This window comes from Saimiri boliviensis, chromosome 21 (genome assembly GCF_048565385.1).
Source record: "Saimiri boliviensis isolate mSaiBol1 chromosome 21, mSaiBol1.pri, whole genome shotgun sequence".
Lineage (NCBI taxonomy): Eukaryota > Metazoa > Chordata > Mammalia > Primates > Cebidae > Saimiri > Saimiri boliviensis.
In genome coordinates, this window is record NC_133469.1 from 22005532 (window position 1) to 22033163 (window position 27632).

The following is a 27632-nucleotide window of genomic DNA, read 5'->3' on the forward strand; positions in this document are numbered from 1 at the left end:
TTGAAAAAAAAATTTTATTTATTTATTTATTTATTTGTCTATTTATTTATTTTAAAAGACGAGGTTTCACCATGTTGGTCAGGCTGGTCTTGAACTCCCAACCTCAGGTGATCCACCCGTCTTGGCCTCCAAAGTGCTTGGATTACAGGCGTGAGCGACCACGTCGGGCCAACAAACTTTTTTTTTAATAAAGCGATCAGAATAGAAGAGAACCCAGGACTGAGCCCTGAGGACACAGCACAGAGGTCAGAGAGGAGGAGAGTCTCAAGTAGAGAAACTGGAAGCGATGGGCGCAGAGTGGTCAATGCTGCTGCAGCCGAGGGACAATGTTCCAGAGGATGAAGCTGGTCAGCCAGCCAAGTGCTTCTCACAGGGTCCCTCCGTACCCAGGCCATTGATTTGATGGGGACATGGAGCTGATTCAGGAACGGGTGAGCGGCGGTGGCAGCCCGTGCGCGAAGGCAGCTCGTGGAGGATGGCTAGTTTCTCCTCACTCCGTGCCACATCCGCTATGAACTTATCCCATCTCTTCTTCCAGATTGCCATGAAAGTATTTTTCTCAATCTCCAACAGGCTACTGTACCTGCAGGAACAGGAGGAGCCCAGGTGAGCCTCGGGGCACGGGCTGGGAACGGGGCAGGGAGCCTGAGGGGACATCGGAGGCTGGCAGAGCGGTCTCCCTAGTCCAGCAGCAAGGACTAACCAGCCATGATAAGAAGGAACCCACAGAAACCATCGAGGCATCGGCCTCAAGCCTCCTCAGATGCCAACACAAGCTGTGGGCTGGAAGGCGGGCAGGGGGCCTGGGACGACATGAGACACTCACTTGATAGAGTTGATGGCCAGCTGTTTGAGGGTCCTCAGGTCAGCCGTCATTCCCCCAATGCCCATGAAGACCTCATAGAAATCGTACGACAAGCCTTTGGCACCAAAGATCGCTGGGTCATCAGAGCTGACGACCATGGGGTGCCCGATGGCCATCAGAGTAGCTGCAGGGTGGTTTCTCAAATCAGACACCAGTTTCAGAACCTGCCCGGTAGGAGGCAAGGGAGAAAGATGAACTCTGATCCCCAAAAAGAGTAGTCATGAGTGAAATGAGACCTGGAGTCCCCATCAGCTCCCTTCATCTCGCCATTGCTATCTTCCCAATACAGGGATGACTTTTGGGCAGTCACAAGGAGAACAGGGCCAGTCCCCATGCGTCCCCCTCCTGTTTCATCAGCACCACAAATACTCGGTCACTTCTGGTCCTGCTCAGAGAAGCGCTAACTGAACACAGACACAAAAGACCCCAGGAAGCACTGGCCGCCCCCATGTCCTTTTTGCTCTGTCTGCAGTTTTGCCCAAAATTCCACCCCACTGGGGACCCTCACAGCTGCCACATTCTTACTGGTGGCTTAAGCAAAAGGCCCCTCCTGAATAACTTTACTAACAGGTGGGATAGTGGAGGGATTTTGGTAACAAGAGAGTTAAGGAGAGAGAAATTATACGGGAAAAAGTTTAAGAGGGCAGAGGTTGCGGTTAGCGGAGATCACATGGGATCAGCGGCATGAGTCACACATACCTGGTTAGAGATGGGACAGACTTCTATGGGAATGTCCTTTTTCTGTGAGTAAGCCCTGAGGGCGGGGTGTTTGGTCAAAGCAAATCCATGTCCGATTCTGGTAGTGTTTAGCATCAAAGCATCCAGAATGTTCTTGTCTATGGAAGTGCCCTGCCAGTCTGAAGACAGGGGAATGGTTTTCCATGGGGGATGGATGGGTCTGACCCCGCCCCCCCCAGAACATCCTCAAAGAAACAGCCCCCCAAGCACAAAAATGAAAAGAAATTAACACAAATACACACACACACAGTTTCCTTTTAACAATGCTAAAGAGGCCGGGCGCGGTCGCTCAAGCCTGTAATCCCAGCACTTTGGGAGGCCGAGGCAGGTGGATCACGAGGTCAAGAGATCCAGACCATCCTGGACAACATGGTGAAACCCCGTCTCTACTAAAAATACAAAAAATTAGCTGGGCGTGGTGGCACGTGCCTGTAATCCCAGCTTCTCAGGAGGCTGAGACAGGAGAATTGCCTGAACCCAAGAGGTGGAGGTTGCGGTGAGCCGAGATCGCGCCATTGCACTCCAGCCTGGGTAACAAGAGTGAAACTCCGTCTCAAAAAAAAAAAAAAAAAAAAAAAAATTAGAAATAAATTAAAAATAATACATGTAAAGTGGCCGATTCTATTTTCCTTGTTATTGCTTCTCCACGGGGCTGCTGTCAGGGTTCAATGAGCGAGAACATCGGAGAGGGCTCCGGAAGCATCTGCAGGGCCCTGTCCCTGAGGCGTGTCCCTGCCGTCCTGTCTCCCGGCAGCAGGCTGGAGTCATGGCTGCAAGTTCTCCCACTGCCCACCTCTGCTGATTCCCGCGGGCTTACCTGTCTCTCCGGCGTGGAAGAAGTAAGGCAGCTTAACACCGTCCTTGGCGGGGGTCATCAGTGCTTTGCTGTAGTAGTGTAAGGAGTGCCCAGTGTCCTCCTGCCCCACCTGCAGGACAGAGAGGGACAGGACGTGTCTGCGGGGCACGTGCCTCACTTGCTGATGGCACTCTTTGTCACCCGTGCACACCCTCCCTTGTACCCTGCCGCCACTGCCGGGACCTTTGTCATGCAACCTTTTAAGAATGGCAAGGAGGCCGGGCGCGGTGGCTCACGCCTGTAATCCCAGCACTTTGGGAGGCCGAGGCGGGTGGATCACGAGGTCGAGAGATTGAGACCATCCTGGTCAACAAGGTGAAACCCCGTCTCTACTAAAAATACAAAAAGTTAGCTGGGCATGGTGGCGCGTGCCTGTAATCCCAGCTACTCAGGAGGCTGAGGCAGGAGAATTGCCTGAACCCAGGAGGCGGAGGTTGCGGTGAGCCGAGATCGCACCATTGCACTCCAGCCTGGGTAACAAGAGCAAAACTCCGTCTCAAAAAAAAAAAAAAAAGAAAGAAAAAAAGAGACCCAGAGAGTTTAAGACAGAGAGAGAGAATGAAAGCCTGGGCCCAGGTGTCAGAGGACTCCAGCCACCACTGCCACCCACCTCTTGTAGGCCCCCGTGTGTCAGTTCCCCTGAGACTCAGTTTCTTGCCTATTACAGGAAGAACAACCACACCAAAACCATGCTTTTCAAAGAAAGCTGCGCACAGCCGTGGGGCTCTGTAGCTGAGTGCTTTAGTATTAAAAAGGCCTCTCTTGGCTGGGTGCAGTGGCTCACACCTGCAATCCCAGCACATTAGGAGGCAAAGGCCTGGCCAACACAGGGAAACCCTGTCTCTACGAAAAATGCAAACATGAGGCGCAGTGTGGTGGCTCACGCCTGCAATCCCAGCACTTTGGGAGCCCAAGGCAGGTGGGTCACCTGAGGTTAGGAGTTCAAGACCAGCCTGACCAACATGGAGAAACCCTGTCTCTACTAAAAATACACACCCAAAAAAAATGAGTTGGATGTTGTGGCACATGCCTGAAATCTCAGCTACTTGGGAGGCTGAAAGCAGGAGAATTGCTTGAACCCGGGAGGTGGAGGTTGCAGTGAGCTGAGATCGCACCATTGCACTCCAGCCTGGGTAACAAGAGCGAAACTCTGTCTCAAAAAAAGAAATGCAAAAATGAGTCAGGCATGGTGGTGGGCACTTGTAATCCCAGCTACTCAGGAGGCTAAGGCAGTAGAATCGCTTGAACCCGGGAGGTGGAGGTTGCAGTGAGTGGAGATCACGCCACTGCACTCCAGCCTGGGCAACAGAGTGAGGCTCTGTGACCCTCCCACCTTGCCCCCGCAGTTCTGAGATTACAGGCATGAGCCACTGCCCTGGCCTAATCTAGACTTTTTTTTTTTTTTTTTTTTTTTTTTGAGATGGAGTTTCGCTCTCGTTACCCAGGCTGGAGTGCAATGGCGCCATCTCAGCTCATCGCAACCTCCGCCTCCTGGGTTCAGGCAATTCTCCTGCCTCAGCCTCCTGAGTAGCTGGGATTACAGGCACGCACCACCACGCCCAGCTAATTTTTTGTATCTTTAGTAGAGACGGGGTTTCACCATGTTGACCAGGATGGTCTCGATCTCTTGACCTCGTGATCCACCCGCCTTGGCCTCCCAAAGTGCTGGGATTACAGGCTTGAGCCACCGCGCCCGGTTTTTTTTTTTTTTTTTTTGAGATGGAGTTTCGCTCTTGTTACCCATGCTGGAGTGCAATGGCGCAATCTCGGCTCACCGCAACCTCCGCCTCCTGGGTTCAAGCAATTCTCCTGCCTCAGCCTCCCTAGTAGCTAGGACTACAGGCACGCGCCACCTTGCCCAGCTCATTCTTTGTATTTTTAGTAGAGACGGGGTTTCACCATGTTGACCAGGACGGTCTCGATCTCTTGACCTCGTGATCCACCCGCCTCGGCCTCCCAAAGTGCTGGGTTTACAGGCTTGAGCCACCGCGCCCGGCTTTTTTTTTTTTTTTTTTTTTTTTTTTTTTTTTTTAATGGAGTCTCTCTCTATGGCCCAGCTGGAGTGCAGTGGTGCAATCTCCGCTCACTGCAACCTCCACCTCCTGAGTTCAAGTGATTCTTTCTCAGCCTCCCAAGCAGCTGGTGTTCCAGGTGCGGACCACCTCGCCTGGCTAATTTTTCTATTTGTAGTAAAGATGGGGTTTTGCCATGCTGGCTGGGCTGGTCTTGAACTCCTGACCTGAGGTGATCCACCTGCCTCAGCCTCCCAAAGCGCTGGGATTATAGGCGTGAGCCACTGCGCCTGGCCAGTGCCACCGCTCTGGGTCTAGATTCTTAATGAGATTAATGAGCTTTCACCTAAGAAATCTGTCCTGGCTGTGCTTTGATTTGGTGGGGGGGTGTGGAACAATGACAACAGCTATCAATGCTCAGCTTCAAAAACAGGTGTGGCTGGGCACGGTGGTTCACACCTACAACCCCAACACTTTGGAAGGCTGAGGAGAGTGGATCATGAGGTCAGGAGTTCGAGACTAGTCTGATCAACACGGTGAAACACTGTCTCTACTGAAAATAAAAAAATTAGGAGGCGGGGGCCAGGCGCGGTGGCTCACGCCTGTAATCCCAGCACTTTGGGAGGCCGAGGCGGGTGGATCACGAGGTCAAGAGATCGAGACCATCCTGGTCAACATGGTGAAACCCCGTCTCTACTAAAAAAAAAAAAAAATTAGCTGGGCATGGTGGCGCGTGCCTGTAGTCCCAGCTACTCAGGAGGCTGAGGCAGGAGAATTGCCTGAACCCAGGAGGCGGAGGTTGCGGTGAGCCGAGATCGCGCCATTGCACTCCATCCTGGGTAAAAAAAAAAAAAAAAAACACACACACACACACACACACACACACACACAAAAAAAATTAGGAGACTGAGGCAGGAGAATCACTTGAACCTGGGAGGCGGAGGTTGCAGTGAGCTGAGATCGCAGCACTGCACTCCAGCCTGGGTAACAGAGTGAGACTTCGTCTCAAACATATATATATAGGTGAGGAAGAAAATGGAATAGAAAAGAGGGAGGGACAAATATCACTACCTTGAGTATTTGCAAAGAGCTGGCTCCATCCTGGACTCTGTTTCCAGATATTATCCCCCACCCCTACTCTGCACGCTACAGGGGGTAGTGAGGGTTTTCAGAGCCACAGCTGGGTGAGCGGTGTGGGATAGAAAAAAGGGCACAGGCAGGGCCATGGGGAATGAACCCATTACTGTCATCAGAACTCCCTGAATGCCACCCTTATTCTGGAACTTTCCTTGTTAGCCAACTGGCTGCTCTCCCTTCTCCAGTGACCGCCATCCTCTGCAGACCCCTGAAGAGGATCAGCGCTGAGCTCTGAGCAGCCCTGCTGGGTCAGCAGGCTGAGCCTGTCCCTGGGATTTTAGGGGTACCACAGGCACGTTGCTTTCCCGTCCCGGGAGCTGCCGCTCCACCCAGACAGGCATCCCCGCATGCACCCCTAACAGGCAGCCCTTGTGTTCACAGCATGGGTTACCAGATCGAACCCTGCCACCACCGTGGGGAACTTGGTCCGGAGCCCCATGGCTGTTCGGATGGATTCTGCGATGACAGTCACATCTTTGGATCTGCGAGACAGACGGAGAAGCCAGGAGACAGTGCCCAGCATGGACAGAGAGCTATACACCCCAGAGTGCTCCCTCTGTGCGGGGCTGGGCGGTCCTGAGTGCACATCAGCCGTTTCCCAAACCTGAGGCACCCCTGCTCTCCTGACCCCACCCCGACCAGGCCACTGTGACCCCAAATCCATCCTTCTTCTTATTTTTTCTTTTTTTTTTTTTGAGACGGAGTTTCGCTCTTGTTACCCAGGCTGGAGTGCAATGGCGCGATCTCGGCTCACCGCAACCTCCGCCTCCTGGGTTCAGGCAATTCTCCTGCCTCAGCCTCCTGAGTAGCTGGGATTACAGGCACGCGCCACCATGCCCAGCTAAATTTTTTTGTATTTTTAGTAGAGACGGGGTTTCACCATGTTGACCAGGTTGGTCTCGATCTCTCGACCTTGTGATCCACCCGCCTCGGCCTCCCAAAGTGCTGGGATTACAGGCTTGAGCCACCGCGCCCGGCTATTTTTTTTTTTAGAAAGATGGGGTTTCACCACCATGGCCAGGTTGGTCTTGAACTCCTGACCTCAGGTGATCCACCCTCCTCCGCCTCCCAAAGTGCTAAGATTACAGGCGTGAGCCACCGCGCCCGGCCCAAATCCATTCTTCAAAGACACTTGCTGGTTCTAGGGGGACCTGTAGTCTCTGAAAAGTAGGTGGGGTCAGAGGACCCACGGGAACGGTCTTCTTTGTCTGCATTCGGAGGAGGCCAAGTGGCCTTTCAACTCTCACTGCATCTCTGTGAGGGGATGTGGGCGTGGACGCCATTCGGGGACAGCTCTCTGCCCACTGGACACCTGCAAAGGGCCACAGGTCACCCAAGTCCCTGTTGAGTTGGCTGGACCCGGTAACCATCTGGCCTCTTGCTGATGACATCAGCAGGACCCTGGGCACTGCAGAAACCCTACCGGGGCAAGGCAGGCGGCATGACACAAAAACCCCAAAACACAGGGTCTGGCGCAAGCCCACGACAGGCTCCAGGTCTCTGCCCTGCCACTGACTCTCCAGCTCCGATCCTTGGCTCTGTGGGGACAAAGCCTTCCTGGCCTGCCCTACCCATGGCCTCTCCCTGGAGCCTAGGCGAACCTGGGGGCACTGGTGCACTCAGCTCAGCCCTCACACCCTCCTGCCATTGGCCCTGGCAAGGGGTAGCTGGCACCAGGGAGCCGCTGAGCAGAACCTGGGCCCATCCTGCAAGCTCTCTCCTAGGAAGACGGGCACACAGGCCAGAGTTCAGCTCCTCCAGGTCCCAGGCACCGTGGAAGGGGAGGGGACTCAGGAGGACTGGGCTCGGAAGGAGGCTCCCGGCGAGTCAACGCCGTCCAGCCTACAGGCTTGTGGGTGGGTTGAGCAGAGGAGCCACCGTGCTGATCCCTTTGCTGCCCACCCTGTGCCTGACTCCCAGTGACCCCACTGGCTGCTGCCCTTGCGGCCGTGACCACAGACAGGTCCCAGCCTTAGACTGGCTGCTCTTTTTTTTTTTTTTTTTTTCTTGAGACGGAGTTTCGCTCTTGTTACCCAGGCTGGAGTGCAATGGCGCGATCTTGGCTCACCGCAACCTCCGCCTCCTGGGTTCAGGCAATTCTCCTGCCTCAGCCTCCTGAGTAGCTGGGATTACAGGCACGAGCCACCATGCCCAGCTAATTTTTTGTATTTTTAGTAGAGACGGGGTTTCACCATGTTGACCCAGATGGTCTGGATCTCTCGACCTCGTGATCCACCCGCCTCGGCCTCCCAAAGTGCTGGGATTACAGGCTTGAGCCACCGCGCCCGGCCAGACTGGCTGCTCTTTAAAATGAGAGGAGAGGTCCTGTCTGGCAAAGTCAGGACGCTGAAGCTGCAAAGCTTTCTGTGCTTCCCTGGGAAAAAGAGTGGGTTTTTCACCCACGTGCCAGGCCACGCAAGTGGTGCTACTGAGGTTCTCCATAGGCAGACCTGAGCCGGTGCCACTCAGGACGTCTCCCTGATCAGGGACTCGCATGCAACCGCACGCAGAACAAATTGAAACCAAATAATGGGCCAGTTATCCAAACATTCAGGCAAAACCATTATACTCATAACTGAGTCACCCAGGCCGACATGGAGTCACAGCCAAGAATTCTCTGGGAAATTGACACGCTCTTCATTTCAGTTTGGTGGTGAAGACCTGAACTAGGAGGGGCTTCAGGACCCATTCCTACTACTGTCCTCACACACAGAAAGCCCCTTGGCACCCCTGCTGGGCGGCGTCTCCCGAGCTGCCACTCCCCTCCCAGCCTGGCAGCTCTGCCTGCCTCCCGGTCTCCCAACCACAGCTCTTCAGCAATGTTCTCTCTCACCTGTGATCTGAATAAATGAGTTTGATTCCAACAAACTCAGGGTGAGTTTGCACAAACTTCTCAGCCACTTCCTGGTAAGCCTTCACTGACCACTGTACGTCATGCTGCGCTCCGCTGAGCTCGTACACCTGGGAGGGAAGTACAGCCAGGAGCCATCAGGCCAGCAGAGCAAGGCACCTCTCCCAGCCACCCCTGCCCAGCCACCCCCTCCCAGCCACCCACCCCTTCCCAGCCAACCCTCCCAGCCACCCCCCCAGCCACCCCCTCCCAGCCAATCCCTCCCACCCCCCCAGCCAACCCCTCCCAGCCACCCCCTCCCAGCCACCCCTTCCCAGCCAACCCTCCCAGCCACCCCTTCCAAGCCACCCACTCCTCGCCACCTCTTTCCCAGCTGTCAGCAAGTTCTGGGAAAGTAGACTGGGACAGGGGACCCATAAAACTGTTTTTTTTTGTTTTGTTTTTTTTTTTGTTTTTTGAGACGGAGTTTCGCTCTTATTACCCAGGCTGGAGTGCAATGGCGCGATCTCGGCTCACCGCAACCTCCGCCTCCTGGGCTCAGGCAATTCTCCTGCCTCAGCCTCCTGAGTAGCTGGGATTACAGGCACGCGCCACCACGCCCAGCTAGTGTTTTGTATTTTTAGTAGAGACGGGGTTTCACCATGTTGACCAGGATGGTCTCGATCTCTCGACCTCGTGATCCACTCGCCTCGGCCTCCCAAAGTGCTGGGATTACAGGCTTGAGCCACCGTGCCCAGCCATAAAACTGTTTTATTTGCTTGTGTTTGGAGGAGCCCAAGTGGCCTTGTTCCCAAAAGTCCAGACAGGCTGGAATTGCGCTTCCCTTGTTCAGGACCTCCGTGGCCTCAGATGTCTCTGCTGCTGCATGGGAAATTCCTAGCTGGCTCTGGGATAACCCTGATGGCCACCTATCTCCTTCACTGCTGGCTTACGGCACTTAAAAGAGCACCTGGGGCAGGCTGTGGTGGTTCACGCCTGTAATTCCAGCACTTTGGGAGGCCAAGGCGGCAGATCGCTTGAGGTCAGGAGTCAGACTACCCTGGCCAACATGGTAAAACCCCCGTCTCTACTAAAAATATAAGATTAGCCTAGCATGGTGGTGCATGCCTGTTAATCCCAGCCCCAGCCACTGGGGAGGCTCAGGCAGGAGAATCGCTTGAACCCAGGAGATAGAGGTTGCAGTGAGCCAAGATCACACCACTGCACTCCAGCCTGGGTGACAGAACAAGACTCTATCTCAAAAAAAAAAAAAAAAAAAAAGGACGAGCACGGTGGCCCATGCATATAATCCCATCACTTTGGGAGGCCGAGGCGGGCAGATCACGAGGCCAGGAGTTCAAGACCAGCTTGGGCAATATGGTGAAACCTCGTCTCTACTAAAAATACAAAAATTAGCCAGGCTAGTGGTGTGGGTCTGTAATCCCAGCTACTTGGGAGGCTGAGGCGGAAGACTCACTTGAACCCAGGAGGTGAAGTTGCAGTGAGCTGAGATCATGCCATTGCATTCCAGCCTGGGTGACAAAGACTCTTGTCTCAAAAAAAAAAAAAAAAAAAAAAAAATATATATATATATATATATATATATATATATATATATATGGAATTTTCTGCAGAAACAGTGGGGTGAGGGGAATGGGAGCAATAATAGGGAGGTGTTGGCCGGGCACCATGGCTCACACCTGTAATCTCAGCACTTTGGGAGGCCGAGGTGGGTGGATCATAAGCTCAGTAGTTCGAGACCAGCCTGGACAAGATGTTGAAACCCTGTCTCTATTAAAAATACAAAAATTAGTGCCGGGCGCAGTGGCTCGAGCCTGTAATCCCAGCACTTTGGGAGGCCGAGGCCGGTGGATCACGAGGTCGACAGATCGAGACCATCCTGGTCAACATGGTGAAACCCCGTCTCTACTAAAAATACAAAAATTAGCTGGGCATGGTGGCGCGTGCCTGTAATCCCAGCTACTCAGGAGGCTGAGGCAGGATAGTTGCCTGAACCCAGGAGGCGGAGGTTACGGTGAGACGAGATCGCGCCATTGCACTCCAGCCTGGGTAACAAGAGCGAAACTCCGTCTCAAAAAAAAAAAAAAAAAAATTAGCTGGGCACGGTGGCACACGCCTGTAATCCCAGCTACTCATGAGGCTGAGGCAGGAGAATCGCTTGAACCTGGGAGGTGGAGGTTGCGGTGAGCCGAGATTGTGCCATTGCACTCCAGCCTGGGTGACAGAGTGAGACTCGGTCTCAAAAAAATGTATATGGCCGGGCGCAGTGATTCAAGCCTGTAATCCCAGCACTTTGGGAGGCCGAGGCGGGTGGATCACGAGGTCGAGAGATCGAGACCATCCTGGTCAACATGGTGAAACCTCGACTCTACTAAAAATACAAAAACTAGCTGGGCATGGTGGCGTGTGCCTGTAATCCCAGCTACTCAGGAGGCTGAGGCAGGAGAATTGCCTGAACCCAGGAGGCGGAGGTTGCGGTGAGCCGAGATCGCGCCATTGCACTCCAGCCTGGGTAACGAGAGCGAAACTCCATCTCAAAAAAAAAAAAAAATGTATATATACGGAGATGTCGATTACTTCCATGGCCATCCATTAAGCCCCTATGATGTAAAAGAAACAGGGCTGGGCACTAGAAGGGAGAAAAAGTCCTAATAGACAAGATGGCTGCCCTCAGGAGTGACAATATAGTCAGAGAGATAGACTTGTGCCACTGAAAACAGTTCACACGTGTAACCCCGGCACTTTGGGAGGCTGAGGCAGGAGGATCACTCCAGCCCAGGAGGTCAAGACAAGCCTGGGTAATGAGTGAGTCTCTGTCTCTAAAAAGGAATGAAAGAAAACAATAGAGTCAGTTCTAAAGAGAAGCACATGGCCTCCCAGAAGCAGCAGCAGTCTGTGGTGACTGGATGGGGTCAGAGAAAGTCACTAGCCCTGACCGAGCGCGTGGTGGCTCCACACAGAGCCAAGAGCAGCCTGGAAGGGGGTGGTGCGAGGAGCTGAGGTTGAGAGCCTCGGTGGGAGCCGAAGCTGTGCCCTTGCTAAGGAAGAAACACCTTCCTCCTCACTGGAGTTGGCATCTCAGGAGCTGGGTCCACCTCCTCTGCTCATTTCTCACCTGCCCCTTGCCTCACTCCTGCCGCCACAGCCTGGGGGCCTCCAGGCTGCTGCCATCGGGTGCCCTTTGTCTCTGGGCAGTCCCTCGGACCCCACTTTCCCTCGTGTCCTGCTGCTCTCTGATCTCCAGGGTGCCGCCCTGCTGCCTGGGTAAGGCAGTAGGGGAGCAAACGGTGAAGTCTCTGCTCTCCGCTGGTGTCTGCTCTTCTGTTTCCTCTGCTGCCCCCAGGAAGCCTGGCACATCACACAGCCCCCACACCCTGCACCTGGCCAGGGCACTGGGTTCCCTCTGCTCAGACAGTTTCCCTGACTGCCTGACCTGGCAGGGACATGCTCAGGGCTACTGAACGTTAAGGCTGCCAGAGCGTGCCAGAGGGGAGACCCTTCGGTCCTGTTCACTCCCAATCTGGTATTGTCCATTATTCGTATTATTATCTACTGAAAGGGGTCAGAACATGTCACCCCAAATAGGCCACTTTAGCAGAAGGACTATTTTTAGCTGAAGGCAATTAAGCAGCAGCAAATGAAGAAAGAGCTCCTTGCCCACGTCAACGTCATCTGCCTCAATTTCCCTTTGTGAAGGTGCTGACCTTCCCTCTCCTACTACCAGGAGAATCACCATTTTCTTTTTTTTTTTTTTTTTTTTTTCCGAGACGGAGTTTCGCTCTTGTTACCCAGGCTGGAGTGCAATGGCGCGATCTCGGCTCACCGCAACCTCCGCCTCCTGGGTTCAGGCAATTCTCCTGCCTCAGCCTCCCGAGTAGCTGGGATTACAGGCACGCGCCACCACGCCCAGCTAGTTTTTTGTATTTTTAGTAGAGACGGGGTTTCACCATGTTGACCAGGATGGTCTCGATCTCTTGGCCTCGTGATCCACCCACCTCAGCCTCCCAAAGTGCTGCGATTATAGGCGTGAGCCACCGGGCCTGGCCTGAGACTCACCATTTTCATTAGAAACAGAAAGTTGTCACCAAGATGGGTCCGCACAAACCAGCCTTGTAAACTTGCCCTTATCTTCCATGAGTTTCCCCCATATGTTTACCTGCCCACAATTCACTGTCCCTAAAAGCCCAAACCCCTTTTCCCTCTTGTTGTCACTTCTTCAAAATTTATTACCGTTGTTAAGATGGAATAGAAGCCCCTAGTCTAACTTCTTTGAGGCTTCGCATCTTTTCAAGGAAGGCGTCCACCTATCTGAGCACATAACAGATGTTTAGCCCAGGCGTGGTGGTTCGTACCAGTCATTCCAGCACTTTGGGAGGCGGAGGTGGATCACCTTGGGCAGATCACCCGAGGTCAGGCGTTCGAGACCAGCCTGCCCAAGATGGCAAAACCCCGTCTCTACTAAAAATACAAAAATTAGCCGGGCGTGGTGATGGGTGCCTGTAATTCCAGCTACTCAGGAGGCTGAGGCAGGAGAATTGCCTGAGCCCAGGAGGCGGAGGTTGCGGTGAGCCGAGATCGCGCCATTGCACTCCAGCCTGGGTAACAAGAGCGAAACTCCGTCTCAAAAAAAAAAAAAAAAAGAAAAAGAAAGAATACAGGCAAAAGCCTGGGGGGCGGGTGGAGGAAGCACTAGAAATACCTGTGATATGAATGACAACGTGTAAGCAAACGTCTCGAAACGGCCGTCACAGGTTCGGTGCCCGGCCTGTGTCGCACGGCCTCTCCCTCCTCAGCGCCAGCAACGCCATCCCCTGCGGAGACCTCTGGGGTCTTGGAAGAGCCCCGTGAAGACTCAGGGGACCCAGTCGGAGCCTCCGCCTCTGCCGTGGGGGAAGGGACCGGGCCCCGGAGGTAGGACCCGCCTAGCGACTGTTGCCACTGGCGAGCGGCCTTTGTCCCTGAGCGTTAGGGACACAATGGGAGCGGGACCGTGCGGCCACTGCAGCCCCGGCCGGGATTCGCCGCCAGCAGGCGGGGGAGGCGGAGCGGCTCCGCGAAACGGTTCCCGAGAAGGCTGTTTCCAGCTGCTCCCGCGCCGATGGCCCCCCAACTCCGGCTCACGCGGGACATTAAGACCCCGACTCTCCGTGGCAAAAGCCTTTGTGCCGGGGTCAGATCCGAATAAATGGCCACACCCCATCCCCCTCAGCCTCCACAAGAATCCCAAATCCTAGCCGCCTTCTCGCAGCTTCTCCAAAGGCCAGCTGGGGGACGGGCAGGGGCGCGCGGCGCGAGGACCGGCCCCGAGGTCTCTGCACCCTGGCTCTGGAAGGAGGAAATGGCACCTCCAGAACAAGGGGGCAGGCCGGACCAGGAAGCGGGTGCTCGGGCCCCTCTCCCTCCCTCCCCTCCAGGCGCTCAGCAGCTTCTCCCACGCGCCACCCACCGCGCTCAAGATGAAGGTCCCCGTCTCGGCGTCTCCTCCCCTCCACCCACGGAAGATCGCAAGGTTCTGCCAGGGTCGGGTTTCCCTGTGCACGCCCACACCCAGACAGTTGCCAGGATTTGCCCAACAGGAAGCTTCTCCCCTGCCAGGGCCAAGGTCCATGCCAGGCAATCCATCTCCCCTCCAGAAAAATGAAAATTGAAGCCAGACGCCCTCCGGGATCTCCATTTGAGGTGGGCGTGGCTATAAAGGCGCTCGGAGAGCCCCGCACCGTGAGAAAAGCAACGAACTTAGGGAGCCCTGATCTGGTCCAATCACCCCTTACTACCTACGTGACCTTCATCGAGCTCTTTGACCTTTCCAAGCTTTAGTTTCGACATTTATAAGATAAATTAATACCTGGGCATGGTGGTTCACACCTGTAATCCTAGCACTTTGGGAGGCTGACGTAGGCGTGTTGCCTGAGCTGAGGAGTTCGAGACCAGCTTGGGCAATATGGTAAAACCCCCATCTCCACTAAAATACAGAAATTAGCTGGGCGTGGTGGCCTGCGCCTGTAGTCCCAGCTACTCAGGAGGGTAAGGCAGGAGGAGAATGGCTTGAACTCGGGAAGCGGAGGTTGCAGTGAGCTGAGATCCTGCCATTACACTCCAGCCTGGTGACAGAGCCAGACTTGGCCTCAAAAAAAAAAAAGGCTGTGGGGGGGAGGGGGGGCGCCCCAGTTTTGCTCGGGCCTGCACAGTCCATTTCAGGTTTCCTTGCTCATGGTGGCCCCTGGAAAAGCACATGTCCCTCTGCACCAGAGGCCTGGGTAGGCAATTCACGAGCATTCTGTCTGCTACCAGCTAAGGTCTGGGTCAGGCCAGAGCAAAGGAGGTGGGAGGAGCACAGGGGGTGGGAGGAGCACAGGAGGTGGGAGGAGCACAGGAGGTGGGAGGAGCACAGGAGGTGGGAGGAGCACAGGAGGTGGGAGGAGCACAGGGAGTGGGAGGAGCACAGGATGTGGGAGGAGCACAGGGGGTGGGAGGAGCACAGGAGGTCGGAGGAGCACAGGAGGTGGGAGGAGCACAGGGGGTGGGAGGAGCACAGGAGGTGGGAGGGGCAAAGGACGTGGGATGAGCACAGAAGGTGGGGGGGCAAAGGAGGTGGGAGGGGCACAGGAGGTGGGAGGAGCACAGGTGGGAGGGACAAAGGAAGTGGGAGGAGCACACGAGGTGGGAGGGGCAAAGGAGGTGGGAGGAGCACAGGAGGTGGGCGGGGCAAAGGATGTCGGGGGGGCAAAGGACGTGAGAGGAGCACAGGAGGTGGGAGAAGCACAGGAGGTGGGCGGGGCAAAGGAAGTGGGAGGAGCACAGAAGGTGGGAGGGGCAAAGGACGTGGGCGGGGCACAGGAGGTGGGAGGAGCACAGGAGGTGGGAGGGGCAAAGGAGGTGGGAGGAGCGAAGAGCAGAGCTGGGCTCACCGGCAGCAGCCTGGCTCTGATCTCCATGTAGAGCACGTTGTCCTCATAGAACTCCTGCATGCTCTGGAAGACATAGTCTCTGAACACTGGTGCGTAACGGATGAGGCCAGAGATGGTGGAGAAGATGGTTTTAAACTTCGACCAGACAGCATTTTGGTTTGTGTAAGTTACTTCCGGGTGCTGGGTCACCAGAGTGAAATTTCTCAGCAAGCTGTCCAAGACACAAAGCGGGGAGTGGTGGAGGCTGGTCCAGGAGACTCTCCCCAGGCACCCATTGGCCTGCTACCCACCTTGCGTCTCCCAGCTAGCAGCGCACCAGGATGCACCCTAGAGCAGCGATAAGGAAAGGGCAAAGGGGAGCATTCCCGGGCTCTCTGATACAAGACTGGGTCCTGTGGCCAGGCAGCCCAGTGCTCGCTTAAACTCTAACTTCAACCCCAGGAGACTGCTTGAGAGGAGAGCTCACCAGCCAGGCTCTCCTGGCTCCTGTCCTCCCTCCGCATGCTTGGCCAATCTGACCCCACTGTACTTACATTCTAGACCTAAAAGCTCTCTTTAACCCTCTTTCTCTCTCGTTCTTCCTATACCCCCTGACGGCAAACTAGACCAAGCTCTTTTTGGGGGATGTTATGGACTAGATTCTGACCCCAAGCCCCTAATTCAAATGTTGAAGCCCTAGCCCTCATATGAAGAAGGGACAAAGGGATGATAAAGATTAAATGAGATTGTAAGGATAGGGCCCTAGTGTAATAAGGATGGGTGTCCTTATAAGAAGAGGAGGCTGGGCACGGTGGCTCACGCCTGTAATCCCAGCACTTTGGGAGGCCCAGATGGGTGGATCATTTGAGGTCAGGAGTTTGAGACCAGCCTGACCAACATGGTGAAACCCCATCTCTACTAAAATACAAAAATTAGCTGGCCATGATGGTGCTTGCCTATAATTACTCAGGAGGCTGAGGCAGGAGAATCGCTTGAACCCTGGAAGTAGAGGTTGCAGTGAGCCCAGATCGCGACACTGCAGGGTGACACAGTGAGACTAGTCTCAAAAAAAAAAAAAGAGGAGGAAGAGACAGCAGGAGTGCATACACAGAGGAAAGGCCATGTGAGGACACAGCCGGAGGCGGCCTTCTGCATGCCAAAGAGACAGGCCTCAGGAGAAACAAACCCTGCCCCAGCACCTTGATCTTGGACTTCCAGCCTCCAGAACCACGAGAAAATCCATTCTTTTTTTTTTTTTTTTTTTTTTTTTCTTTTTGAAACAGGGTCTCATCATCACCCAGGCTGGAGTACAATGTCACAATCACAGCTCACTGCAGCCTCAAACTCCCAGACTCAGGCAATCCTCTCATGTCAGCCCCTGGGGTAGCTGAGACTATAGCTGTGTGCCACCACATCTGGTTAGCTTTATTTTTTGTTGAGATGGGGGTCTTACTATGTTGCCCAGCCTGTTCTTTTTTTTTTTTTTTTTTTTTTTTTTTCGAGATAGAGTCTTGCTCTGTCACCCAGGCTGGCGTGCAGTGGCACAGTCTTGGCTTACTGCAACCTCCACCTCCCAGGTTCAAGTGATTCTCCTGCCTTGGCCTCCCAAGTAGCTGGGATTACAGGTGCCTGCCACTATGTGTGGCTAATATTTTTGTATTTTTAGTAGAGACGGGGTTTCACCATGTTGGTCAGACTGGTTTCAAACTCCTAACCTCAAGTGATCTGCCCACCTCAATCTCCCAAAGGGCTGGGATTACAGGCGTGAGCCACTGTGCCCGGCCGCCAAGCTAGTCTTGAACTCCTGGGTGCAAGTGATCTTCGTCAGTCTCCCGAAGCGCTAGGATTACAGGCCTGACCCAGTGTGCCCAGCCCAAGAAAATCCATTCCTATTGTTTAAGCTCCCAGCCTGCAGTATTCTGTTATGTCAGCTCAAGCAGGTTAATGAAGGGGGTAGAATGGAAATGACTCAAATCAGGACCCAGATTTGAATCCTTGACTGGCCATTTACCAGCTGAGTGTCTTCACAGAAGCTAGTTAACCTTGTTGAGCTTCATATTTCTCATTTCATAAAGGGAAGCACTCTGTAGACATTTCTGTGATCAAACTAATGGTCACTTATAAAATATTACTATACGAGGCCAGGTTCGATGGCTTATCTCTGTAGTCCTAGCATTTTGGGAGGCCAAGGTGAGAGGATGGCTTGAGCCCAGGAGTTCAAGACCAGGCTGAGCAACATGGCAAAACCCCATCACTACAAAAAATACAAAAATTAGCTGGGCGTCATGCTGCACACTTCTAGTCTTAGCTACTCTGGATTGCTTCAGCCTGGGAGGTTGAGGCTACAGTGAGCTGAGATGGTGCCACTGCACTCCAGCCTAGATTATAGAATTATCTTTATTATCTTTTTTTTTTTTTTTTTGAGACGGAGTTTCGCTCTCGTTACCCAGGCTGGAGTGCAATGGCTCGATCTCGGCTCACCGCAACCTCTGCCTCCTGGGTTCAGGCAATTCTCCTGCCTCAGCCTCCTAAGTAGCTGGGATTACAGGCACACGCCACCACGCCCAGCAGGTTTTTTGTATTTTTTTTTTTTTTTTTTTTTTTTTTGAGACAGAGTTTCACTCTTGTTACCCAGGCTGGAGTGCAATGGCGCGATCTCGGCTCACCGCAACCTCCGCCTCCTGGGTTCAGGCAATTCTCCTGCCTCAGCCTCCTGAGTAGCTGGGATTACAGGCACGTACCACCATGCCCAGCTAATTTTTTGTATTTTTTTTTTAGTAGAGACGGGCTTTCACCATGTTGACCAGGTTGGTCTTGATCTCTCGACCTTGTGATCCACCCGCCTCGGCCTCCCAAAGTGCTGGGATTACAGGCGTGAGCCACCGCGCCCGGCCTAATTTTTGTATTTTTAAGTAGAGACGACGTTTCACCATGTTGGTCAGGCTAGTCTCGAACCCCTAACCCCGTGATCCGCCCACCTCAGCCTCCCAAAGTGCTGGAATTACAGGCGTGAGCCACCATGCTCAGCTCTGCCTCATGCTTTTTTTCTTTTTTTGGAGACGGAGTTTCGCTCTTCTTGCCCAGGCTGGAGTGCAATGGCGCAATCTCGGCTCACCGCAACCTCCGCCTCCTGGGCTCAGGCAATTCTCCTGCCTCAGCCTCCTGAGTAGCTGAGATTACAGGCACGCGCTACCATGCCCAGCTAATTTTTTGTATTTTTAGTAGAGACGGGGTTTCACCATGTTGACCAGGATGGTCTTGATCTCTCGACCTCGTGATCCACCCGCCTTGGCCTCCCAAAGTGCTGGGATTACAGGCTTGAGCCACCGCGCCCGGCCTCGATCTCTTGACCTTGTGATCCACCTGCCTCGGCCTCCCAAAGTGCTGGGATTACAGGCTTGAGGGCCATCGCGCCCGGCCCATGCCTCATGCTTTTTTAAAGCCAGATTTTTATTGTTTCTTTCTTTCTTTTTTTTTTTTTTAAGCCAGATTTTTATCTATAGGTTTGTACCAAGGGAGACACCTCCCCACTGCCACCCATGACCGGCCTGGGACATGTGCTTTCTGAACTACTACTCACCTGTCATCAAACTCAGTCACGTTTTGCACCTGCCTCCGATAATGCTCCAACAGAATCCACTCATGACATTCTTCTGACGTACGCGGAGCTGGGTGAGCAAATCTGAACTGCACGATCCCCTTCGTCGTGAAACAGATGTGGCAGTGGGGTCTGTAGGTGACATTCCTCACCAGCCAGTCCATAGTCACAAGGCCAATGTCATGGAGGTGCAAGGCAGCCCCTGGAGAGGAAAGAAGAATGGGAGAGACAAAGGGGTACAGTCCCCTCCCACGACTCCAAGGCTGTAGGGACAGCGTGGATCATGAGGAGACATGGGATCAGAGGATCTCTGTCCAGACATGTTCCTTAGAACTTGTTTAATCCTTTAGTTTAAGAGTGGAGCTTCCGGCCCAGCATGGTGGCTCACGCCTGTAATCCAAGCACTTTGGAGGCCAAGGCGGGCGGATCACCTGAGGTCGGGAGTTCAAGACCAGCCTGACCAACATGGTGAAACCCCAGCTTTATTAAAAAAAAAAAAAAAAGGCCGGGCGCGGTGGCTCAAGCCTGTAATCCCAGCACTTTGGGAGGCCGAGGCGGGTGGATCACGAGGTCAAGAGATCGAGACCATCCTGGTCAACGTGGTGAAACCCCGTCTCTACTAAAAATACAAAAAATTAGCTGGGCATGGTGGCTCGTGCCTGTAATCCCAGCTACTCAGGAGGCTGAGGCAGGAGAATTGCCTGAACCCAGGAGGCGGAGGTTGCGGTGAGCCGAGATAGCGCCATTGCACTCCAGCCTGGGTAACAAGAGCGAAACTCCGTCTCAAAAAAAAAGAAAAAAAGAAAAAAAAAGATCGGGCTCGGTGGCTCACGCCTGTAATCCCAGCACTTTGGGAGGCCGTGGCGGGTGGATCACGAGGTCAAGAGATCGAGACCGTCTTGGTCAACATGGTGAAACCTGTCTCTACTAAAAATACAAAAAATTAGCTGGGCGTGGTGGAGTGCACCTGTAGTCCCAGCTACTCGGGAGGCTGAGGAAGGAGAATTGCTTGAACCCGGGAGGTGGAGGTTGCAGTGAGCCAAGATCAAGCCACTGCACTCCAGCCTGGCGCCTGGCGACAGAACAAGACTCTGCCTCAAAAAAAAAAAAAAAAAAAAAAAAAAAAAAGTCTATGTTTATAACATTAAAAGAAAAAAAACACAGGTTTTGGAAAGTCTTTGTAAACTGCAAATTGCTATTATTATTATTTTTTTTTGAGACGGAGTTTCGCTCTTGTTACCCAGGCTGGAGTGCAATGGCGCGATCTCGGCTCACCGCGACCTCCGCCTCCTGGGTTCAGGCAATTCTCCTGCCTCAGCCTCCTGAGTAGCTGGGATTACAGGCACGCGCCACCATGCCCAGCTAATTTTTTGTATTTCTAGTAGAGACGGGGTTTCACCATGTTGACCAGGATGGTCTCGATCTCTTGACCTCGTGATCCACCAGCCTCGGCCTCCCAAAGTCCTGCGATGACAGGCTTGAGCCACCGCGCCCGGCCAATTGCTATTATTTTTAAATTTTAAATTGACATTTTTGGCTGGGTGCAGTGGCTCCTTACCTGCAATCCCAGCACTTTGGGAGGCTGAGCTGCCCAGGTCAAGAGATGATGAAATAATTAGCATCCTGAACATATGAATAGCCAGGGTGGTGGTGCACCTGTAACCCAGGCTATCTCTTGTGCCCGGGAGGTGGAGGTTGCAGTGAGCCGAGATGGCGCCATTGCACTCCAGCCTGGGTAATGAGAGCGAAACTCCATCTCAAAAAAAATTAAAAAAAAAAAAAAATATATATATATATATATACACAAAAATTAGCCAGGCATGGATGCTAATTATTTCATCATTCATGGAGGTATGTTTATACCACTCCAGGATGTTATATCATATAATCCCCGGTAGCTTAGCCCCTGGGAAAGGCGTAGAAGAAAGGGTTGTAAGGAAAGGTATAAAGGGAATAGCACAGTCTCAGGGCTGGATGAGTCCCTCTGCCTTCCCAGCACCTAAAACCACGCCTTTCCAAAGCTTACCTTTTGGCATCATCCTGAGGATATTAAACACCCGACTTCTCTCAATGAGTGGCTTGGCCCGGAAAAAGTGCATGCTGGGTGGGAATATCAGGGTCTTCATGGCCTCCTCCATCTCAGTGATTTTGAGGGTCATGAGCTTCTCATTGGCCTGCTCCTCCTTGATGTTCAGCACCAGCTGCCCCCCCAGCTGCATCATCTTTTCTTTTGTCAATAGATGCTCCCGTTCTTCATCCTTGGATAGAGCTGAGCCGACGAAAGACATTACCAAAGCCAACAGCAAAAAGCATAGGGCTGACCGCCCAGATGGTCCATGCACCAGCATCGGGATGCCTGGGTGAGGAAACAGCTCAGATGGCGACTCCACGGGACTGCAAAGGGGAGTGGGTGAGTGAAAACCTAGATTTAAGGATTGAACTCTGATCTGCCTTTTCTTTCTTTTTTTTTTTGAGACGGAGTTTCGCTCTTGTTACCCAGGCTGGAGTGCAATGGCGCGATCTCGGCTCACCGCAACCTCCGCCTCCTGGGTTCAGGCAATTCTCCTGCCTCAGCCTCCTGAGTAGCTGGGATTACAGGCACGCACCACCATGCCCAGCTAGTTTTTTGTATTTTTAGTAGAGACGGGGTTTCACCATGTTGACCAGGATGGTCTCGATCTCTTGACCTCGTGATCCACCCACCTCGGCCTCCCAAAGTGCTGGGATTACAGGCTTGAGCCACCGCACCCGGCCTGATCTGCCTTTTCTTGCCCTGCTCTCAGATTACCAGAAAGCAGGATAGTGAAGGATTCTTCTTCCAGACCCCAGAGAAAAGAACTACTGGTACAGACAGGTAGGGGTCTCCCAGATTAAAGGTCACCATGAGGCATTCTGATAGTGAAGCTTTACGGTCAGCAAGCCCTGGTGCATGCGTAAAGACACTGCAATCTGCCTTTTAATGGTTTGCTTTTATTTTATTTTATTTTATTTATTTATTTATTTATTTATTTGAGACGGAGTTTCGCTCTTGTTACCCAGGCTGGAGTGCAATGGCGCAATCTCGGCTCACTGCAGCCTCCGCCTCCTGGGTTCAGGCGATTCTCCTGCCTCAGCCTCCTGAGTAGCTGGGATTACAGGCACACGCCACCATGCCCAGCTAATTTTTTGTATTTTTAGTAGAGACGGGGTTTCACCGTGTTGGCCAGGATGGTCTTCATCTCTTGACCTCGTGATCCGCCTGCCTTGGCCTCCCAAAATACTGGGATTACATACGTGAGCCACCGCACCCAGCCTATTATTATTATTATTATTTTTTTTTTTTTTTTTTTTTTTTTTTTTTTTTTGAGACGGAGTTTCACTCTTGTTACCCAGGCTGGAGTGCAATGGCGCGATCTCGGCTCACCGCAACCTCTGCCTCCTGGGTTCAGGCAATTCTCCTGCCTCAGCCTCCTGAGTAGCTGGGATTACAGGCACGCGCTACCATGCCCAGCTAATTTTTTGTATTTTTGGTAGAGACGGGGTTTCACCATGTTGACCAGGATGGTCTCGATCTCTTGACCTCGTGATCCACCCGCCTCGGCCTCCCAAAGTGCTGGGATTACAGGCTTGAGCCACCGCGCCCGGCCGATTATTATTTTTTTTTTGAGACGGAGTTTCGCTCTTGTTACCCAGGCTGGAGTGCAATGGCGCGATCTCGGCTCACCGCAACCTCCACCTCCTGGGTTCAAGCAATTCTCCTGCCTCAGCCTCCTGAGTAACTGGGATTACAGGCACGCGCCACCATGCCCAGCTAATTTTTTGTATTTTTAGTAGACACGGGGTTTCACCATGATGACCAGGATGGTCTCAATCTCTCGACCTCGTGATCCACCCGCCTCAGCCTCCCAAAGTGCTGGGATTACAGGCTTGAGCCACCGCACCCGGCCTATTATTTTTTTTTAAAGACAGTCTTGCTCTGTCGCCCAGACTGGAGTGCAGTGACGTGATCTTGGCTCACTGCAACCTCCACCTCTCGGATTTAAGCGATTCTCATGCCTCAGTCTCCTGAGTAGCTGGGACTACAGGTGTGTGCCACCATGCCAGGCTAATTTTTATATTTTTAGTAGAGACCCTATTGGTCAGGCTGGTATTGAACTCCTGGCCTCAAGTGATCCACCCATCTGGGCCTCCCAAAGTACTGGGACTACATGCATGAGCCACCATGCCCAGGCTGTATTTCACCTTTAAATGTAACCAGCATGCCTGTGGTCCCAGCTACTCAGGAGGCTGAAGCGGAAGCATCGCTTGAGCCCAGGAATTTGAGGCTGCGGTGAGCTAAGAATGCGCCACTGCACTCCAGCCCTGGCAACAGAGCAAGACCTCTCTAAAACAATGTTTTTTTAATTAAAAAATAAAAATAAAACTAGGTGCTGCCACAGCAGGTGGATTGTTCAAGCCCAGGAGTTCAAGACCAGCCTCAACATGTTGAAACGCCATCTTGGCCAGGCGCAGTGGCTCACCCTGTAATTTCAGCATTTTGGGAGGCCGAGGCAGGCAGATAGATCACAAGGTCAGAGATCGAGACCACCCTGGCCAACATGGTGAAACTCCGTCTCTACTAAAACTACAAAACTTAGCTGGGCACGGTGGCAGGCACCTGTATTCCCAGCTGCTCGGGAGGCTGAAGCAGGAGAATCACTTGAACCTGGGAGGCAGAGGTTGCACTGACCTGAGATTGCACCACTGCACTCCAGCCTGGAGACAGAGTGAGACTCCGTCTCAAACAAACAAACAAAGAAACCCCATCTCTACAAAGATACAAAAATTAGTTGGGCATGGTGTTGCGCACCTGTAGTCCCAGCTACTGGGGAGGCTGAGGTGGGAAGTTCACCTGTGCCCGGGAGGTTGAGGATGCAATGAGCCAAGATGCTCTACCGCCATCCAGCCTGGGAACGTAGTGATATCCTCTTTCAAATAAATAAATTATATAAATAGCAAAGAAACAACGGAATGAGGAGACGACCTGTTTTTTTTTTCCAGGGGAGTATCGCTCTTCTCGCCCACGCTGGAGTGCAGTGGCGCAATCTCAGCTCACTGCAACCTTCAATTCCCAGGTTCAAGTGATTCTCCTGCCTCAGCTTCCCGAGTAGCTGGGATTATAGGCATGTGCCACCATGCTTGGCTAATTTTTTTTTTTTTTTAAGAGAGGAGGTCAGCCAGGCGCAGTGGCGCACCTGTAATCCCAGCACTTTGGGAGGCTGCGGTGGATCACCTGAGGTCGGGAGTTCGAGATCAGCCTGACCAAGATGGAGAAACCCTGTCTCTACTAAAAATACAAAATTAAGGCCGGGCGTGGTGGCTCAAGCCTGTAATCCCAGCACTTTGGGAGGCCGAGGCGGGTGGATCACGAGGTCGAGAGATCGAGACCATCCTGGTCAACCTGGTGAAACCCCGTCTCTACTAAAAATACAAAAAAAAAAAAAAATTAGCTGGGCATGGTGGCGCGTCTGTAGTCCCAGCTACTCAGGAGGCTGAGGCAGGAGAATTACTTGAACCCAGGAGGCGGAGGTTGCGGTGAGCCGAGATTGTGCCATTGCACTCCAGCCTGGGTAACAAGAGCGACACTCTGTCTCAAAAAAAAAAAAAAAAGAGAGGAGTTCAGCCAGGCGCAGTGGCGCACCTGTAATCCCAGCACTTTGGGAGGCTGCGGTGGATCACCTGAGATCAGGAGTTCGAGATCAGCCTGACCAAGATGGAGAAACCCTGTCTCTACTAAAAATACAAAATTAGGGGCCGGGCGCGGTGGCTCAAGCCTGTAATCCCAGCACTTTGGGAGGCCAAGGTAGGTGGATCACGAGGTCAACAGATCGAGACCATCCCGGTCAACATAGTGAAACCCCATCTCTACTAAAAATACAAAAAAAAAAAAATTAGCTGGGCATGGTGGCGCGTGCCTGTAATCCCAGCTACTCAGGAGGCTGAGGCAGGAGAATTGCCCGAACCCAGGAGGCGGAGGTTGCGGTGAGCCGAGATCGCGCCATTGCACTCCAGCCTGGGTAACAAGAGCGAAACTCCGTCTAAAAAAAAAAAAAAAAAAAAAAAATACAAAATTAACCAGGCGTGCTGGCGCATGCTTGTAATCCCAGCTATTCAGGAGGCTGAGGCAGGAGAATGGCTGGAATCTGGGAGGCAGAGATTACAGTGAGCCGAGATTGCGCCATTGCACTCCAGCCTGGGCAACAAGAGCAAAACTCTGCCTCAAAAAAAAAAAAAAAAAAAAAAAAGAGGGGGGTGTCTGGCTATGTTGCCCAGGCTGGAGTGCAATGGTTATTCACAGGCGCCATCCCACTACTGATCAGCACTGGAATTTTGACCTGCTCCATTTCCAACCTGGGCCGGTTCACCCCTCCTTAGGCAACCTGGTGGTCCCCCGCTCCCAGGAGGTTACCATATTGATGCCGAACTTAGTGCGGGCACCTGATCGGCACAGCGCACTACAGCCCAGAACTCATGGGCTCAGGCGATCCTCCCACCTCAGCCTCCTGAGTAGCTGGGACTACAGGCGCACACCAGCGTGCCTGGCAACTTTTTTTTTTTAAAAGAATTTCACTGTATCACCCAGGCTGGAGTGCAACAGCATGGTCTCAGCTCAGGGCAACCTGGGCCTACCAGGTTCAAGCAATTCTCCCACCTCAGCCTCCCAAGTATCTGGACTACAGGCATTTAAGTCACCGCACACGCCTAGTTTTTTGTATTTTTAGTAGCGACAGGGTTTCACCATGTTGGCCAGGCTGGTCTTGAACTCCTGACCTTGTGATCGACCACCTCGGCCTCCCAAAGTGCTGGCATTACAGACGTGAGCCATCATGCTGTGTCTTTTCTCAGCTCACTGCAACCTCCACCTCCTAGGTCCAAGCGATTCTCTTACCTCAGCCTCCTGAGTAGCTGGGACTGCAGCCGTGTGCCATCACGCCCATCAAATTTTTGTATTTTTAGTAGAGACAGAGTTTCACCATGTTGGTCAGGCTGCTCTTGAACTCCTGACCTCCAGAGATCCACCCACCTTGGCCTCCCAAAGTGCTGGCTGGGCATGAGTCACTGCACCCGGCCAGAGACCATCTTCTGAATAGGAGAAAGTCCTTAAAAATTAGTTATCTGGGCCGGTCGTGGTGGCTCACGCCTGTAATCCAAGCACTTTGGAGGCCAAGGCGGGCGGATCACCTGAGGTCGGGAGTTCAAGACCAGCCTGACCAACATGGTGAGATGCCGTCTTTTAAATAAATAAATAAAATAAAAGAGGGTGCGTGCAAACTTCATAAAGTAGTTTGCTTCCAGACTTAGAAGAGCGGAGGCGGGACGAGGTGGCTCATGCCTATAATCGCAATACTTTTGGAGGCCGAGTTGGGCTGATCACCTGAGGTCAGTAGTTCAAGACCAGCCTGGCCAACATGGTGAAACCCCATCTCTACTAAAAACACAAAAGTTAGCCGGGCATGGTGGCACATACCTGTAATCACAGCTGTTAGGGATGCTGAGGCACGAGAAATCGCTGGAACCTGAGAGGTGGAGGTTGCAGTGAGCCGAGATCACACCACTGCACTCCAGCCTGGGTGACAGCGTGAGACTCTGACTCCGAAAAAAAGAAGAGAGTAGACCACATGCATCCCTGGTCCCGAGTAAATGCCCTTGGGCCCGTTTTCAAAAGCCTGCTGGAGAGAAAGCCTGTTAGGCCTTCACTAGAGTCTCAGGCCATCTCAGGGGAGAGGCAGAGCAGGTGAACCGAGCCCAGGCTCCAGACCTCCCAGCTACCTCCCAGAACCTCACCAGCCCAGAGCCCCCAGGGGACCCCAGTTACCTCGGAACAGCTCCAGAGACTGAAGGCTGTTTGCTTAGTGCCCCAGCATCCATGCAGAGCGCCGGAAAAGCTCACCAACTGTTTCACTTCCTGTCGGGGTAGGTTTTACTTCTCTCTAGTGTACACAGAGGATCCGAGGAGGGGCGGGGGAGCGCCAAGTGTGCGGCTTAGGTGCCTGCTTGCTGCGTGCATTTGAGTTTGATGTGGGGTCCCTGTGCGCATGTTCATGTGCGTGTGTGTGTGTGTTGGTGTGTGTTTATGTGCATGTGTGTTGTTTGTGGTTTTTTGTGTTTGTTGTTCTTGAGATGGAGTTTTGCTCTTGTTGCCCAGGCTGGAGTGCAATGGCGCAATCTCAGCTCACTCTAACGTCCGCCTCCCGGGTTGAAGCGATTCTCCTGCCTCAGCTTCCCAAGTAGCTGGTACGACAGGCATGCGCTACCATGTCCAGCTAATTGTGTGTGTGTATGTGTGTATTTTTGGTAGACACGGTTTCACCATGTTGGCCAGGCTGGTCTCGAACTCCTGAACTCATGATCCGGCTGCCTCAGCCTCCCAAAGTGCTGGGATTGCTGGCATGAGCCACTGCTCCTGCCTGCATGTGGGTTTATGTGTGTTGGAGGGATGGTGTGTGTGTGTTTGTGTGTGTTGTATCCTTGAAAGGTTCACAACATATTAGTTTTGGAAGTACGCACTGCAGAGAGGCACTCCAAAATCCGTTCATGAACTCTGGGAAGTGTCTTCACTCAAAATTTGATTGTGGACTATGGGGCAACCCATTAGACAGAGGGTAAAAAGTAGCTATAATGAAATGTATGGCTATTTTTTGTTTATTTATTTATTTATTTATTTATTTA

The 27632-nt window shown here is 52.9% G+C and overlaps 1 protein-coding gene across 4 annotated transcripts; it reads right to left on the reverse strand.

Moving 5' to 3' along the window:
* ADA2 (adenosine deaminase 2) lies at positions 1-26864 on the reverse strand. Of its 4 annotated transcripts, none has more exons than XM_039462522.2 (10): positions 26779-26864; positions 20971-21338; positions 18927-19146; positions 15368-15578; positions 8442-8569; positions 6000-6090; positions 2421-2529; positions 1565-1722; positions 827-1029; positions 1-583 (listed from the first exon to the last, which is right to left on the reverse strand). In XM_039462522.2, the coding sequence occupies exons 1-10, from the start codon at positions 26829-26831 to the stop codon at positions 349-351; spliced, it is 1776 nt and encodes a 591-aa protein (XP_039318456.1). In that variant the 5' UTR covers positions 26832-26864; the 3' UTR covers positions 1-348. The 4 variants fall into 4 exon arrangements, with proteins under 4 accessions (XP_039318456.1, XP_039318457.1, XP_074246884.1 ...); XM_039462523.2 differs by having other exon boundaries at positions 20971-21300; positions 26779-26851; XM_074390783.1 differs by lacking the exon at positions 26779-26864 and adding an exon at positions 26431-26680.
* Between the last annotated feature and the right edge of the window lie 768 nt (positions 26865-27632).